A 16,087-nucleotide genomic window follows, 5' to 3' on the forward strand; every position below is an offset into this window, starting at 1 on the left:
ACATGGAAGATCAGTGAGGCAGCCCTGGCCTCTTAGCAGTGGGGGAGAGGGCCTTCCCTGCTCTGGGGAGTGACTGCAGGGGGTCTCTCCCTTTGTGAAAATGGAAAACCAATAAACCAAGCAACCAATCAACCAAGCGACCAGATAAACAGCCAATAGCCAATGCTCTTAGATCCAAATACACATGATCATCCCTAGTTTCTCGTTCCTCCAACACTTGGAGGATGGGCCTGTGCACTTACCTCCCTTCGAGGCTCTTTGGCATACATAATACACCAAATCTCAGTTGTGTGTAATGAAGGGAATAGGAGAGGATAAAAGAAAGGGGGTCTTACTGGCCACAGTAGAATTTACATCATTAGCTCTCAGGCTCTGGGGTCAGACTTGGGTGTGATTTGGGGAGAGCGACTTTTGCTCCCTGTGCTTCAGGCTTCCCAACAGTGGAAAAGAGAGAAAAACAGTGCTTTCCAAAGTAGGTGGCTGTGAGAGTTCAGTGATGTAATGCTCCATCAAAGTTGAGCCAGGGACACACCACACACTGAACAGCAGTGATTATTGTTACTGCTCCCTGCTCTGTTACATTCTGTGAGTCACCACAGACCCAAAGACCCCATAGCACAGCCCTGACCTTGGCATCTCAAGAGGATCAGCAACAGGTTTATTTTCTAATTATTTCTGGTACCTGAAGTCTCGTCCATGCTTGTAACTGAGCACCAGTTTCACTTGGCAGGTCAGTCGATGCCAGCAAGAGTTCTTGCTGTGTGGTGAATGCCAATACATGTTATCACCTAATTGCTTACTGTAAATTGTGATAAACTCACTCTCAGAAAACAGAGGCAAGTACAATTTTTAAAAGTCTGGATATACCAGCTTTGTATGTCCTGGCTGTACAGTAGTCCGCAGAGGGGAGTTGGTCATGCACCAAGATTAAGGATGATTTTCTCCTAAAGACCTGCTGCTACGTCATAAAGATGATATAAATGTGAAAGGCCCAGTGTACCCACTGATGCCCATAGAGAGGAGCTTGTATCATTTACCTTAGAGAGGCGGTTCATTCTCTCTTCCTTGTCTTCCAGGACACGCAAACTTGGAGGGACATACCAGAAGCAGACGTTTGTATGCTGAGGCTACAAAGAGGAAAGTAAGGTTCACACTCAGCCTAAAACGGCACTTTCGAAAATTCCAAGGACATTTCTTTTTTTTCTTTTTTAAAAAAACTTTTAAAATTTATCTTTAGAGGGGAAGGGAAGGAGAGAGGGAGAGAAATATCAGTGTATGGTTGCCTCTTGTGCACCCCATGCTGGGAACTGGCCTGCAACCCAGGCATGTGCCCTGACTGGAAATCTAACTGTGATCCTTTGGTTTGCAGGCCCGCACTCAATCCACTGAGCTATGCCAGTCAGGGCCCAAGAACATTTCTAATGTACTTATTCTGCAGCTTCTGAATACGATTCCTACTTTTTAATCTGTAATCGCCTTTGAAGTGGCTGATTTTCACAACATTACACAACGTCATTTTCTGTGAGTTTGATTTTTACTCCAGCTCAGAATAGCTGCCACGTCACCCCTGCTTCTCCTCTGTCGTGGTCCACTCACCTGGACAGTACATTATTGACATAAAAAATAGTGGGGATCAGAATGGCAACTGACTAAACACTTTGGGATGGTAGAAATCAGAAGACATACCTTTCCATCATACACCATTTCATATCCTTCTCGGTTTTTTATGATATTGTATAAATACTCTGCCAGCTCCAAACACTTGTCAATATGTGCTTCAAACCCAGTTGTTCCCTAAGTAAGAGAAGAAGAAAGAGTGTCGGGCAGGCTGAGAAGAGTGGGTGAGCATCCAGGCTGGGATGCAGGGCAAGTGATCCCTCGAGACAGATGGTCTTTCTGCCACTTCTGTCTCAGCTCTGCTCCAGTACTTCCCTAACATAACAGTGTTTCTAGAAGCCTCTCTGTCAATTCTTTCTCCTTGAATGCTCTCCCCCTCAGGTGTTTTTGTTCTCTTTCACGTCTGTCATTACAGCTCTCCACAGAGATTCCTTTTCTTCTCAAAGCCTCCACTCCCCAGGCAATTATTTTGATTACTCAAGGGGAAAATTTGCCTCAGCCATTTATAGGGGTAATTATGGAGGCCATTAATGACAGGAGGGCTGGGCTATTCTCTTCCTGAGGACAAGAGGCATCATCAGGGACCAACCCCCACCCTGCCACAGGAGGCCTGCTTAGCCCCTTGCCCATCACGTAAATTTGTCATTTCCAGACTCCACTTTTGTTCACCAAATATACCCCATCATTAAACAAACAGGGTAGGTCTCAGTGAATATTTGTTCAACACACGAATGAATGAATCTTAAGGGGCACACAGTTGCTTTGTTAGCCTGTCACTCTGCAAATCTCATTAGATTTCTCCTCTGGGGATAGATGACGGCTATGTGTGTACAATGGGCGAACATTATCACAGAGGTCTTTCAGCTTCCGGCTCTGGAAGCCCAGGGTCTGGACTTACGAAAACAACACAATAGCTTTGGACTGGAACTGCTTAACTGATGTCAGGCCACACTAGCAAATTCTTAAAATGTCTTTCCGTCAGTATTTGTGGCATGCTAATGGAAAGCTTAGAGAAACAGCTGAGGCTCATTCTAGGAGGTCTCAGACCTGGCCTACCAGTGACTAATTCAACATGGAAACTAGAGCAAATGATTGTAATGGAGACGGATGAGTGCAGTTTCCTGATTACACACAGCCTGGTCATCCTTGTCCTGGCAAAAAGGCGGATCCAGCACAGCCAGTGACGTTCAATATCAGAGGCATATTTAAGAACAAGCTGCATTAAATAAAAAAAAATCTCATTGATTTAAAAATCTTTCTCTGGAGATTGCTGCCCTGGTTGATTCCTTCAACCAGGAGGCTGACTAGTTCCTGATGAGCCCAAGGAAGGACTGGGCTGACACCTGAGTGCTCGTGCCAGCACACTTGCCATGAGCTCCACAAGGCTCTGGGTGCCAAAGAAATTAGGATTGGTTTGGACTGACCTGGAAGTTTGGGTCCACTTGGGATGGACCCTAGGTAGGAGGGAGAGAAGTTAATTGTTCTCCAAACTGGATCCTTTGGACCAAGCTAGAGATGAATTTAAACTTGCACGTAGCTGATCCAGGATAAGAACAGGACCAGTGTGACTCTGACCCTATGCAGCATATGACCTTGGCTAATCTCTCTGGTCACATGGGAATAATGGTGCCTGCATGATCTCCCATACAGACACAGAAAGGTAAAATGAGTGCTCAGAAAATGAATTTGATTGTATTGCAAAGGGAATGGGATCTCCACACACCAGAGCGGGAGCCTTCTGGCTTTTGCCTGCACTGCTAGTCCAGGACTTCATGGTGCAGATGAGCAGGAGGAGTTGATGGCTAAACAGATATAAAGGGAGTGACCGAGGAAACTCTAGGGAGACCCAGGATGGTTGGGGCCCCCTCCGTTCATGGTGATATTTATGGAAATCAGTTCTATATTTTATTTTCAAGGTTTTGAACCCTTATTTAGGACATTGTCTAAAATCACTCATTCATCAAACTCTTGTTGGGTAGCTATCATGTGCCACACAGCTCATATTGTGAGAATGACTAAGGCACATAAAACTTTGTCAGGCATCACATAATTGTGACCTGAGTCACTGAAGGATGGTGGGGACTCAGATGGGTATTTCTAAATGAAAGACTGAATCCCAGCAACAGGATTATGCTGAGGGTACTTCAGGGGAAGGTGATTTGATTTTCTCCCTCATTGCCCACACTTAGGATTGGTTTAGACAGACCTGGCTGAAATATATAATCCACAAGGGCACAGATTTATGGCCCTTTTGTTCATTGTGGTATCACACCAGCAGTGCTAGGCACATACTAGATGCTCAATGTATATTTTCTGAGTAAATGAATGAATGAATGGCAGTAATAACTATTAACGCCTGCGGCAGTGTGTTTACAAAGTACTTTCTGAAGAACCATCTGTATCAGAGCCAGACTAATTGTGTTAAAATGTAGATTCTCAGGCCCACCCCAGGCTCCTGAATTGGCATTTCAGGAAGATGAACACAGTTTCTGTTATCTTCTTCAGCAATCTCACAGTCTCCCACATTCAGCCATGGCCTTAGTGTGGTCTGGGGGCCTGATATCTTAGTGCTGTTCATGGTTCTCTGGTTCTTCAAACCCTCCTTTAATTCTCTTGGACCTCAGAGCTGCTGTTTCTGAAATAATGACTGAATCTTTTGCTGCTAACCCCATTTTTGCTGCTGTCCTCTGGACAACAGCTCCCTAATTACCCTTCTTTCACCTAGACTTTTCACTAGGCTCAGAACATTAGGCACTTTTGCTTCTGCTAGACCTTCTTCTGGGAGTTGACATCCTATTTATTCTACCTATTATTTTCAAGACCCATCTCGAAGGTCATCTCTCAATAAATCATTCTTGACTCTCAAAGTAGGGAAAAGCTCTCCATCCTTCAATTTCTCAAGGCGTGTCTGTGTTTCTCTTGTGACCATTTACATTCTGTCTCATGTGAGGGTTATCTGTGCATTTATCTTATCCTATCCAGAAAACTATAGTTTCTTATTCCATTCAGCACCAGGCACAATAACAGCTGTTCAATATTGACTTATTAAAATAGATTTATATTTTAGAGAGAAAGTGAACATTCAGTCATTTAGCAAAGGATACCATTAGTCATCAATGTCCCATTAATAGTTTTCTCCTGTTATCGTTTTGTCCCCAGCCATTTGCCAGCCCCTCTATTATCTCTGTTTAGATTAGGGAGGCCAATTGCAGAAAACTAAAAGGAAAGATACAAACAGAGATTTACTGTGAAAATTCATTAGTTACATATTAAGCCTTTCCTACAGGCCTAAAAAATGGGGACTAATTTTAGGGATTTTTTTCTACTACCAAGCTTTTACCACTGAAGAAATCTGTCAAGATAGAAAATAATCATCAAGTGCTAGTAAAATACAGACAAAATGAAAGTTCTACTCAATAATTTGAGGACAGGCACAGTGCCTTTGCTAATGACAAGATTACTTATCATCACACACTCTAGAATGCCTCTCAGCATCCTGTATTAGGAGGCTCATTTTTTTTGATAAATTTGCTCTAATCAAGTTATCTTGGACTTAATGTGATGGCTGTCATCAGTGCATTTAGCTTCATTAGTAATGAACAGATTAAGGAGTCATGATCTATTCTTAGGCTAATATCTTTCATGCGGTTTATTTTAGGAGAAAATGTGGATTCACTTGAATATTGCACTCTCCAGGCTTGTCTGACAAGAGGATTTACTAATTGTTTATTCTTTAGGTTGTTTTCTCATTCTTGAGAGCAAGAGGGCATTTCAAATGGAGCATCATGGGTCATTCTTTCATGGTTCTTCTTGGGAGAGGGCACCACGCCTTCCCTGGCTGGCGTTACTAATAGATTTTCATGTGAGAAGGTAATTATCCTCACTTCGGATTCACAGTGTAGGACTACACTTACTACTTTAATACTTATCATCATTCACTTTGCCAAAAAAAATGCACCTTTAAGTTGAAAGCCAAATAAGAGTTTTTGCTGTTTAAGTGTTTAGATACTTAAGGTTTTGCTCAAGGCATGAAGAGAATATGGGTCCCTAAGTTGTGTGGCTGCTGTGATTGTTCTGTTTTCTCTGTTTATCCCCACTCCTGGTGTCTTCATATCAGCACTTTAGAAACTGGATCCTTTGCCTTTATTTCAAGCCTCATGTGTTCCTGCTGTTTAATTCACACCTGGCGCCTTCCACGTTATTTCTCTAAGAACCAAACGGCTGCACCATGCTGGTGAGGAGGCTTCAGATGGAAAACGAGCAGCAGGAACTGATGAACCATGAGAAAAACATTTTTGTGTCAACATGGCTAATGATCATCACCTTAATAAAAACACCACAGGAAAAGGAAACAAAAAGGATGGTACTGGACAACATTTAGAGATCGAACTTCCCCCTGCTTACTAGCTGATATTTTGTAATTCCCACCAATTGATGAAATGAAAAGCCCTCTCCTTTTAAATAGCTTGAGAGTGCACCAATAATTCATATTCTTAATTCATTTATTTATCTCTAATGAAAGTATCATTGCCAACCCCATAAATCTCACCTTGAATGACAGGAATCAGGTATGTGTGCTTGTCCCAACCCCATAAATAATTCAGTCATTATTTCAACTTTCAAAACAGGAAGAGGTCCCCTGCTCAGCTCAAGGGGTGGGAGCTGACCCACGTACAACCTTTATGTGGCAACAATTTACCTGGGGCCTCATGCCAGGTAGCAGCCCAATACCTAAAGAAACACTTAAAGAAAGAAACACTTTCTTTAGCAACACTTAAAGAAAATTCAGCTGGTGTAAATAGTATCATGGAGGCTTGTCTGAAGGATACAAAGTCCAGTCATCCCTGCAGACCACTTACCAATTATTTCTGCATAAAACTTTCCATTTACTCTGCCTTTTTTCCAGGATGGCGTTAAAGAAGAGTCCATAAAATCATTGTGGACTATATTGTTTGACTCTGAAGCCCCCGTTTTTTCTTATTGGCCACCACCTCTCTAAACTACTTAAGGCAATTCTGTCTGCTCTGAAAAAGTTTATAAACAGCAACTCATGGGATTCAGGGTTATGGATATGATTCATAATTCTTTACGCAGACCCAAGGAGGAACCCATGCTGGGGTCTCATCCTGGCGTGTCCAACCCCTGCTGACCAGGTGATGGGCCTGTTCCTATGGGGTTGAATCTGTCACATGTTTGTGTTGGCTACTTAAAAGGCTTACAGCCACATTTGTGGGAACTTCCCCCCACATGTAGGACCTCAGGGCATGATATCAGCCTTCGAATCGCCCCCTTTTCCTTTCACTTTGTCATGCTTTCCTCTTTTAGCAGTTGGGTTTTTCTAGCACGTCCTGTGGCTCTGGTCTTGCCTCCAGTGGGGGATGAGTGAAACCAGGTGGGGAGTCACCGACTTGTGACATTTAAGTTTGGAATATGGTCAAGATGAAAAATAAAATTTTGGGCCTTTCTAACCCACTTACCCTTAAACATACACTATGCTCCTTGTAGGCTACAGGTAGGTCCAGCCAGCACTGCACACCATTAGTTACAGAGTTTGTGTTTCAGAGAGAGGAGTGATCATCACAGTTCAATTCTGAGGTCAGAATAGAAACTGTACAAAGGGGGTCACTAGGTACTTGTGTAGTTTTTCTAACTGGAGGTGACCTGCTACCTCTTTGAAATGTCAAAAATAAGCTATCATGAGGGGTTTTTTACTTTTCTTTTTTTGTTCTTTAAACACATGCTTTTAGATTACATATGTTTGGAGAGAAAAAACATCTGTGGGTAAACAGCAAGAGTTGGGAGACAAAAACAACAACCAAACACTTCTTAAATACCAGATGTTCTGCCGTACAAAGCAACACGGATTTGTTTTCTAGATGAATGAACATTCAGATCAAGTTGGCTTAAAAGAAAAAAATACAATGGGTTTTATTTTACTCTTGCCCATTGTAGAATGCTGATATGTAGATACAGGATTAAAGAAACAATCTCTGGTTAGTAATTTCCTAATTTGGAAATCAGTTATTAACATGTCAGACTAAGGCTCCCCAGATAGAGTTTACATTTTTTGTTGACATTCAGCTGACCCACATGTGCTCACCTTTGCTCTCCACATCAGCCACAACTTAAAGACGTCAACGTGGCGTCCACACTGTAAGGCCTTGTCTCCAGTGTCGTAGGACAGGTCGTAGTGTTTATCTTGCTGGAAGAGGTAGGAGGCGTGCATCTGGTTGCAACTCTGCATCAATCCCTAGAAGAGAAGAGAAAACGTAGGAACTGTATTGACTTTCTCAGAGGTTCTATTAGATTTACATTGTGATGGAAATTGTTAAGAAAAAAATAAAAGAGACATTGAATATTCTAGAGAAAGAAAACAGTAAGAATCAAGTGAAAAATACACGGGGCCAATATCTGGACAAAATGGGGTGTGATACGTCCACTCTGGAGGATGAATGGCTCAGGGTCAGATGTTCCAGGGTTTGACCAGAGAAGGCATTTGTAAAAAAACAATCTCAATCAGAGTATAATGTTCATTCTTTGGAAGAACATTCTGATGTTCTGGTTTTGTTGCAATTACAATATTTTAGAAACTCTTTGGTTCTGTAAGATATTATTAGAGCAAGTCTTGTAGGGTTTCATTCATACTTACTTCAAGTGCTTTATCATTTAACTGGTAAGGTTGAGTGCTCTTTGGAAATCATAGCTTTTAAGATAGTTCATTGCTCTCATGTTTATATGCTGAAATCTAAAAAAATAAAGACATTGCTCTTCTGAGATGTCTTAAATAACCGGTATTTCAAATGTCATGTTCCTCTCTTGAGTGCCTGGAGGACCTGTGCTGCATTTCCACACCCAGTTTGCTTACGGGAGTGGCAGTGGACAGTGTCGTTGTCGATCACCATTAATGCTCCCATAAGCTCACCATGAAAAATGAGTGGCAAAGTGACTGAACTTGTCTGGAGGATGGTGAATGAGCCATGCTCTCTGACTAAAACAGCACCGTCAGTCTCCTTCTCCAAAGCCCCACCACATGGTGAACTGTCATGAACCACAGGAATCCTTTGGCTCTTGCATTATCTACAACATAATTGTGATTTTACAGACGCTTCAGCATTTTTTTTTCTCTTGTGACTCCTTGTGACTCATGACCAGAGAAGAAAAGACTAAAATGTGACCATTTAGTTGAAGTTAGAAGTGAGAACCTTTTGAAAAGAATTATCCGAATGAAAAGAAAAATGCAATGCAGCTAAGACTTTTAACTAGGGCTCAGCCTTGCAGTTTAGGCTTCATATTCAGAGGAATTCATCATTATTTTTTGGGACTAAAGGAAGTTACACAATCTAATTGAAATAGGGAAATAGAAAGATGTAGAATTTGAAAAAGAAACTTCACTTGACCAATAAAGTAAAAAATTGCCACAGGTGCTTCTATTTTGTTTCATGGTCACAGAAACTTGGCACCAGCCTTGCCCAGCCCAGCAAACCCCTAAATAGGTGCCTTCAGTCCTAAGGAAGCCACCCCATCCTGGAACGGTGGACAGACCAGACCAGCTTCTTCTGGGAGAGGAAAAGCCACTCAAAGCATGTGACTTCTAAAAGGTTGGAGAGCACCAGTCTTATTGTGCAAAAGGATAAATAAAAGAGATGTTGTCTTTTACATAAAGGTCTTGGGACAATAATATGATGGTTCTGGACCATTAAAAAGTTACAGCTGTTGCGTCCCAAACCATGTTAAATACATACATGGGTAGGCGCTGTGCTGTAAAATAGTTGCTGTAAAAGAGATTCCCACTGTCAAATAAACATAGGAAATTCTATATCATAAATGCCTTCTTTTCAGATATTTGCAATATGTATCAGCATATGAAAGGCTCTGATATGCCCAGAAATAATTAAACTTATTTTAACTATTTAATCCAATGTATCACAAGCTTTTTTAAAACTGAGAATTCTTTTACCAAAGCATACTTAATACAAGATATAGAATATGTGCTATAAGATATGGAATGGCATTATTCCTTGGTTCCCAATAAGGGAAATGCCATCAGAGCATTATAAGTTTGGAAGGGGATCTGGAACTATTAATCTATTCCTCCCCAATGAGGGAACCCCTTTTGTCCTCTTACCAACACTTGATTGTTCAGGCTTCATTCAATCACTTCCCCTGATGAGGAATTTATTTGTACATAAAGCATTTGTTACTTTGGGGGCAATTTAATTTTTAGAAAAGTGTCCCTTTTATTGACCTCAATTCAGACCTAAAGTTATGGTGTATTCTAATTTTGCCATTAAACCTGTCCACCCAGTGTTACTAACCCAATTCCCTGAAGCTTCAAGAAAAAAACCCCGAAATTTCTTCCACTTAAGAGTCATCCTGTAAGGGCTACTATTTTCTCAGCTCACCCTTCCTGCCTGCCTCCCTCCCTCCTTCTCTTCATTCCTCTCTAGATAAACATCCTCAGTTCTTTTAACCATCTTTTGTACATGCTTACCAAGTGTTCTCCACCGTGCAAGCTCCAGTTTGATGGGGTCCCATATACTATTTGGCACCCCCATAAGTGAACCACTCCAGGTGGACTATCGAACCCCACAGGTGGACTGGGCCACCAGTCAGGAAAGACGTACCTCTTCCCTAACCAGGAGAGCGGAGCACTGCAAAGGGACGCCCATCATCTTGTGTGGATTCCACGTCACAGAGTTGGCCCTAAGGGAAACAACTTATGTTAAGAGGTAGCACCGTGACAAGGCAGACTACTCAGGCCCTGTGCATGAGGAACGGAGGAGCTTCAGGTGTCTTGGTGCTGTTTGTCAGACTCCAGGAGGACAGTAAATTTGCAAAACAACAAAACTGGATCTATAACCTTTCTCCTTTCCATGGAGGCATTTATCTGGCTTTCAAGGTGGTCTGAGAAACCCTTCCAATGGCCAGGATCACTCAGTCCAGGGTCCTGCCTTTGGCTACCAAGGAGCAGGGCACCAGGCAAGTGGAGGAGTTGCCCTTGTGTGTCTCCATTGTTTCTGCTTCTGACACAATCATGGCCTGGAGCTCAAAGCCAGGGGTCATTCTGCTGCTGAATTTCATTCCTTCCCCAACCCAGTTTCTTCTTCTTCGGATTCAACTGACTGTCAAATTTCTCAAGTGTGTAATTTCATGGTAGCTTCTAGCTCATCCCTCTTCTATTCTCAAATCCAGAGTTATCCTTCTACGCTGCAGGTGAGATATACTGTGGCTCCTATAGCAGTTTTCAATCGATTTGGTTTCAACACACTGGAGACATACTCTTCCATCATAATTAGTGATTCTCAGCTCAGGGGTATACTCTATCTGAAAAGTCTAAACCAAAGTTCTGATTCAGATTTCTTCAATAATAATAATAGTTATTATAATTATCATTTTAATCTAGATATAGCAATCATGTCTTAATTGACTCTTGGTTTCCACTTCCTTCTCCATCCAGCTCCACAGTTATCTCCTAGCTCTGTATATGGCCCTCTCCTCTTTCTAAATTACTGACAATTTCCTTTTGTCTTCAGCCTAAAGTCAAACTACAGGCTATGGCTATGATGCCCACACAGGTGAGCCCCAGGCAATGTGTTCGGCCTTGGGTCCTATCGCTTTCTGATACCTATTTCTATCACACCAGACTACCCGACTATTTTTCTTCTCATAAAATTCTATGCTCAGGCTCCCAGGTCTCTTACTGTGATTTCTTCTTTCTGGATGTCACTTCCCTTTGCCTCACATGACTAAATCTTACTTATTCTTTAAGGCCCAGATCAAGTCTTAACTTCCCAGCTTTCTTGGACTTCATTCAACTTTTCTCCCCCACTCTGGCTGTATTGCTCCGACCCCTCCTCCAGTTCCCAGGGGAAGCAGCTGTTCTGGTGAGTCCCTACTGTTTACATTATATGCTCTTCAGGCTGGTGAGTCCCTGTGCACATCTCCCGAGAAACTGAATGTGACCTTGGTATAAACAGACTCACAGGAGGAGGAAATAACAGTACCAACCACGGCAGCTGTTGTGGGTTGCTGCCCCTCTGGCTGAACAACAGAGTTGAGATCTCCCTGCTCCCAGCACCAAGGTACAAAAAGCTTGAGGTGAAATAAGAAGCTGGGAAATATCTCATTCATTCATCTCTTTGGTGAATGGGAGGCTCAGCAAGAACTCTTGCTGGCCTGGGATCTTATCTAGATTAATGAATAGTCCAAGCCTTCTGCACTGGAATTGAGGCAAGAAGCATAGGCAGTTCGTGGCCAGATGGATACTAACCCTGGAAAGAGGACTAAATGACTTCATGACCAGAGTCAAGAAAACTGGGCTCTAAGCACTAGGTAATAGTGGCTAAGGGAGGCAAGCTCAGCAGCTAGACAGCCCGTGTCTGCGCCCGTTCTACCACGCCCTACCTGTGTGATCTTGAGCCAGTTACTCTCTGTGCCTAGATTTCCTGTCAACAGAACAAGAGTAAATGGTTTGGGTCTCAGTAAAAGTACTTATAACTCTGTCTGACACACCATAAGGTTGGCTTTTTCTATTAATTTCAACTCTATCACTTATGAGCATTGCGACACTGGGTATGTATTACAGAATATTCTGTAATATTCTACAGCTGTACCTAATCCTGAGGAAGCTCAGCTGTGTCAGTAATGACTCCTACCGAGAAGAAAACAGCTCTCCTCCATTTCTCTGACTGGAGAAGAGGCCAATGTGTCTTTTCAGACTAGAAGTGCCCAGGTCCATGGCTTCCTGTCGCTGTCTTGCCTCTGTCTCAGAGGGGCTGCCCTGAAGGAGGGCAGAGACCTTCACAGAGTGATTCAGTGACACAGGCTTCACCTACGGACAAATGTGGGCAATTTATAAAAGACAGCCTCAGGTTTATTTCTAAGTGTTTTGCCACAGGATCCAGACAAGTGGTGTCTGTGATTTTCTACAACTTGAAGAGAACTGAGTCCCCTCGGGCTATTTTCCCACATAGCCGTGTAACCCCACTTACACCTCAAACTCAGCAGACCCCGAAGAACTCACTCACTTGCCCCTCCTCATCCTTCCAGACCTTGTCTTTCTTCTCTAATCTTCTGTGCCTCAGTTCCTCGTACCCTCTTCCTCCCATGCATCCAGCACCCCAGACCTGTGATGTTTTGGTTTTATCCTCTTCGTCCCTGTCCCCTGACAGCATCCCTTGCAGTTGTTCTCCTTCTTGGGTCCATATGCTCTTCTCCCTTCCTGCCTTCATCTTCTCTCACCTCCTCTGCTTCCTACACTGGACATTTTCCCAATAGCTCTGACCAGTCTCTGGCTTCCATCTCCTCTTGCATTCAGAGCTATCTTCCCAAAGCACAGGTAGAAAGCACTATGGCTGCTATAGTGGGCTTTTCCAGCTTTTTTCTCCAGCCCAAGAAACATAATGCTCTCCATGTGGAGTAAGTGACTCGCAAGGTGGTGAATCTCAGCTCAGAGCCAAGCTGACATGGCTCTGAGAGCAGGCCCTCCACTGGGGTGCACTGGGCAGGACCTGTGGACACTACACCAGCTTCCCGAGCACTGCCATGACTCCATCTCAGTCTCCAAAAAACTCGTCTGAACATTCTCCAAGGCCCCATTCAAACCTGCGTGTGTCTGCACATCACCTTGATGTCCTTCCACTTCTGCCTGCTAAAGCTCTCATGTCCACCCCTAGGAGGAATCCTTCCTTCCTTGGTGCCCTCCAACAGCTCCCTTGTCTGCCCCTTGGACCTTTACTTCCCCTGCCTTGAATTTTAATCCATTGTTGGTCGTCAGTCTTCCTTGTTAGATTCTCAACCCCTTGAAGACAGGCTTCCTATCATATTCATCTCTGTGCCCTCACAGCTGGCACAGGTCCTGCAACTGCTGACTCGAATTGCAGAACCCATGGCTCTCAGAGGGGGAGTGAGGGCAGTCATTGGTGGTGGGGAAGACCCTGTGCAGGAACCTTTAGCTGGGCTAGAAAGCCTGGCGAGTGGACCACAGCGGTGGGCTATGGGAGGTGAGCAGCAGCATGCTGGGGGGAGGGGGGTCACAGGAGGCAGTTCCCAGTACACAGAAACAGACTTCAGAGCATCAGGGCTCCTGGCATGCCCTCTCAGCGACCCTGCCTCGAGACATCTGGACAGTGCTTTGAGGAAGGAAGTGGCTTTCTGAAAATTTGGTTGGTTCTCTAAGGGCAGAGCCCTGGGCGCTTGTGGTATTTTGTTATGAGGACAGCAGTCTGGGATCCCTGTGACCACTGGGGACAACATCCAACTATGGATTTCCTCCGCTTTAGCGTGAGTCCTAATGCTTAGGAAAACACATCCCAAGTGAGGCCAATTTCTTTCCTAAATTCGTGCTCACGCACATTATGTGTAGAGGCTTCCATGGGCCCTACAGCCTTATTCACCTAAGGAAGTGGGCCTTTTGCTGATAAGTCAGCAAGGTGGATACTCTCGGGTAAATGGATGGCTAAGGGGGTTCTGCTCAAAATGGAACACCCTCAGTTCCTCTTTTTAGGACTTCATAGCTGGCTGTTCCCTTTAGTAGAGTTAGTTATAATGCAGTTCCAAGAATTGTGGCAATTACAGAGGACTCTCTGTTCCATGTGAAGTGTTCTAAGCTTTGCTCTCAAATAACTTTACTACAAAGGTGTGTGGGTGTGCATTTCTCCAAGGCCCAGGGGAGGTAATTTAGCAGCTTTCAAGTAACTGTCAGTATAGGGTGCTGCGTGGCTGTCGGCACTTGGAGTCCCAGGTAGCATAAAGGTAGAATAACAGATGCTCACTTGTGCCCGTTAAAAAAAGAAACTGAAAAAGAAGGTACCGTGCACAGGACACCTCTGTTAAAAGCACACAAAGTTAATTCCTGTCCTGGTCATCTAAATGGGCACCTTCTACATCGCTCACTTTGTTCCTTGTCTCTTCATTCAGTTCATTGTCTCCTCCTGAAGCATCAGCTCTCTTCATGACAAAAGGAGCCGGGCCTGTGAGAATCCCTGAAGGTCCAAAAGCAGAGACTAGAACTGGCTCAGTGTGGGAAGGGGGCAGGCCTGTCCTCATTCACTCCCACTGCACAGGTCCCAGCAGTCAGAGCAAGGGCAGCTGGCTCAGGGACAGCAACCCAGTTGGCAGGGCCCTTAGCTCGTCTATCTCTTGTCTTGCAGCCCTCTTTTCACTGGTTAGGCAGGGAGCCCCTGACTGTGCCTCAGTAACCCTACCCCCTCTTCCCACACTCAGTGATTATCCGGGTGTGAGCGGGCCTGGGCATCATGCAGCACACCCCGTGTATTCTCTCTGGCCTGGCTGCTCTGCATGACCAGTGCTGACAGATGCTCCCAAGTGCCATCGGCCTCTCTCCCCATTCTGGAATGGAAACTGTGCCAAGCTGTCTAGGAGCAGAGCCAGTGGGAAACTTCCCCTGGGCGGCATCTGGCTCCTTGGCAGGGTGTGCTGAGAACCTGGCAGCCTCAGATGAATTAAGGCCTTCTCAGTGACCCGGAGTGTGAGAGCTCACAAACACAGTTGACCTGTCACGTCACGATGGGAAAACAGTGAACTCTGAGAGCTCCCTCTCCACACATGGTCCAGCGCCCGAAGCCGGTGTAGTGTTGCAGACAGCTCTGCCTGGTTTTAGGAATTGTACCTCGATCCCTTGTGGCTAAGGGCGAGGAAAGACCTCTGGGACGCAAGCCGCAGGAGACAAAGCTTGTCTCTGGTAGCAAATGCTGTCTCGGTTTCCTCTCCCTGCCCCCAAAGCTTGGATGGAAGTCAATGAGGGGTAAGACCCTCATAGTGGGGGGCAACCTAAGCCAGACTCAATCACTTGAGAGGCCTTCATGGAAGGACTTGGGGGCTGTAACAAAGAGCAATGGACTCTTGCCCTCGGACTTTGAGATAGCCAGAGTCCCCATGTTCTCTTGGAGAAGCACTTCCTGGCTCTAATCCCCTTAAGCCTGAATACCTCATGGAGAGGGGTGCAGCTCCTTGCCTTGCTAGAGTGTGTCCTGGGGAAAAATCTGGCACCACAAAGACTTCCTGATAAACCTGTGAAATCTGCTCTGCTAAGAGTGCTTTCATTCGTATGTTAAGGGTTCAAGCAGGAAACCCTAAAACTCTGTTCCTGACAGACTCTGAAGTCCTCAGATTTCTTTGAAGTGTTATCTACTGTTTGATCCTTGCTGCCGTGTATTCCTGTGTATTAGAACCCAATAAAAGGCTATGGAGCAGGGGGCTCAGGGCCTTTTTCTCCTTGGAGAAACTGGCCGCTGCTGGCCTTTTTCCCCTGAGAAACTGGCCACCAGCCCACGGCCTTTTCCCAGCAGGGAAAATGGCCACTTCTCCCTAAGCAGATCACATCATGTCTCGGCCACATTCACTTTCATCCGTGGCACATGGGGGGACTCTCGAGGAAAGTCGCCCCCAAAGTGTAGCATTTGGTGATTTTTTCCCTATTTCTGTTGGATTTGAATATGCTTTACACTAA

The 16,087-nt window shown here is 44.5% G+C and overlaps 1 protein-coding gene across 1 annotated transcript in view; it reads right to left on the bottom strand.

Annotated features, from left to right (window-relative positions):
- Positions 1-16,087, bottom strand: part of GAD2 (glutamate decarboxylase 2) — a 73,502-nt gene that overhangs the window by 6,489 nt on the left and 50,926 nt on the right. Inside the window, exons 12-15 of the mRNA XM_037037216.1 lie at positions 10,242-10,320; positions 7,718-7,867; positions 1,687-1,794; positions 1,038-1,127 (exon numbers count right to left, since the gene is read on the bottom strand). Of these exons, the coding sequence (XP_036893111.1) occupies positions 1,038-1,127; positions 1,687-1,794; positions 7,718-7,867; positions 10,242-10,320 (427 nt within the window). The remainder of the gene's footprint in view (positions 1-1,037; positions 1,128-1,686; positions 1,795-7,717; positions 7,868-10,241; positions 10,321-16,087) is intronic.

This window comes from Sturnira hondurensis, unplaced genomic scaffold, assembly GCF_014824575.4.
Source record: "Sturnira hondurensis isolate 20B ecotype Veracruz unplaced genomic scaffold, ASM1482457v3 Scaffold0022910, whole genome shotgun sequence".
NCBI lineage: Eukaryota > Metazoa > Chordata > Mammalia > Chiroptera > Phyllostomidae > Sturnira > Sturnira hondurensis.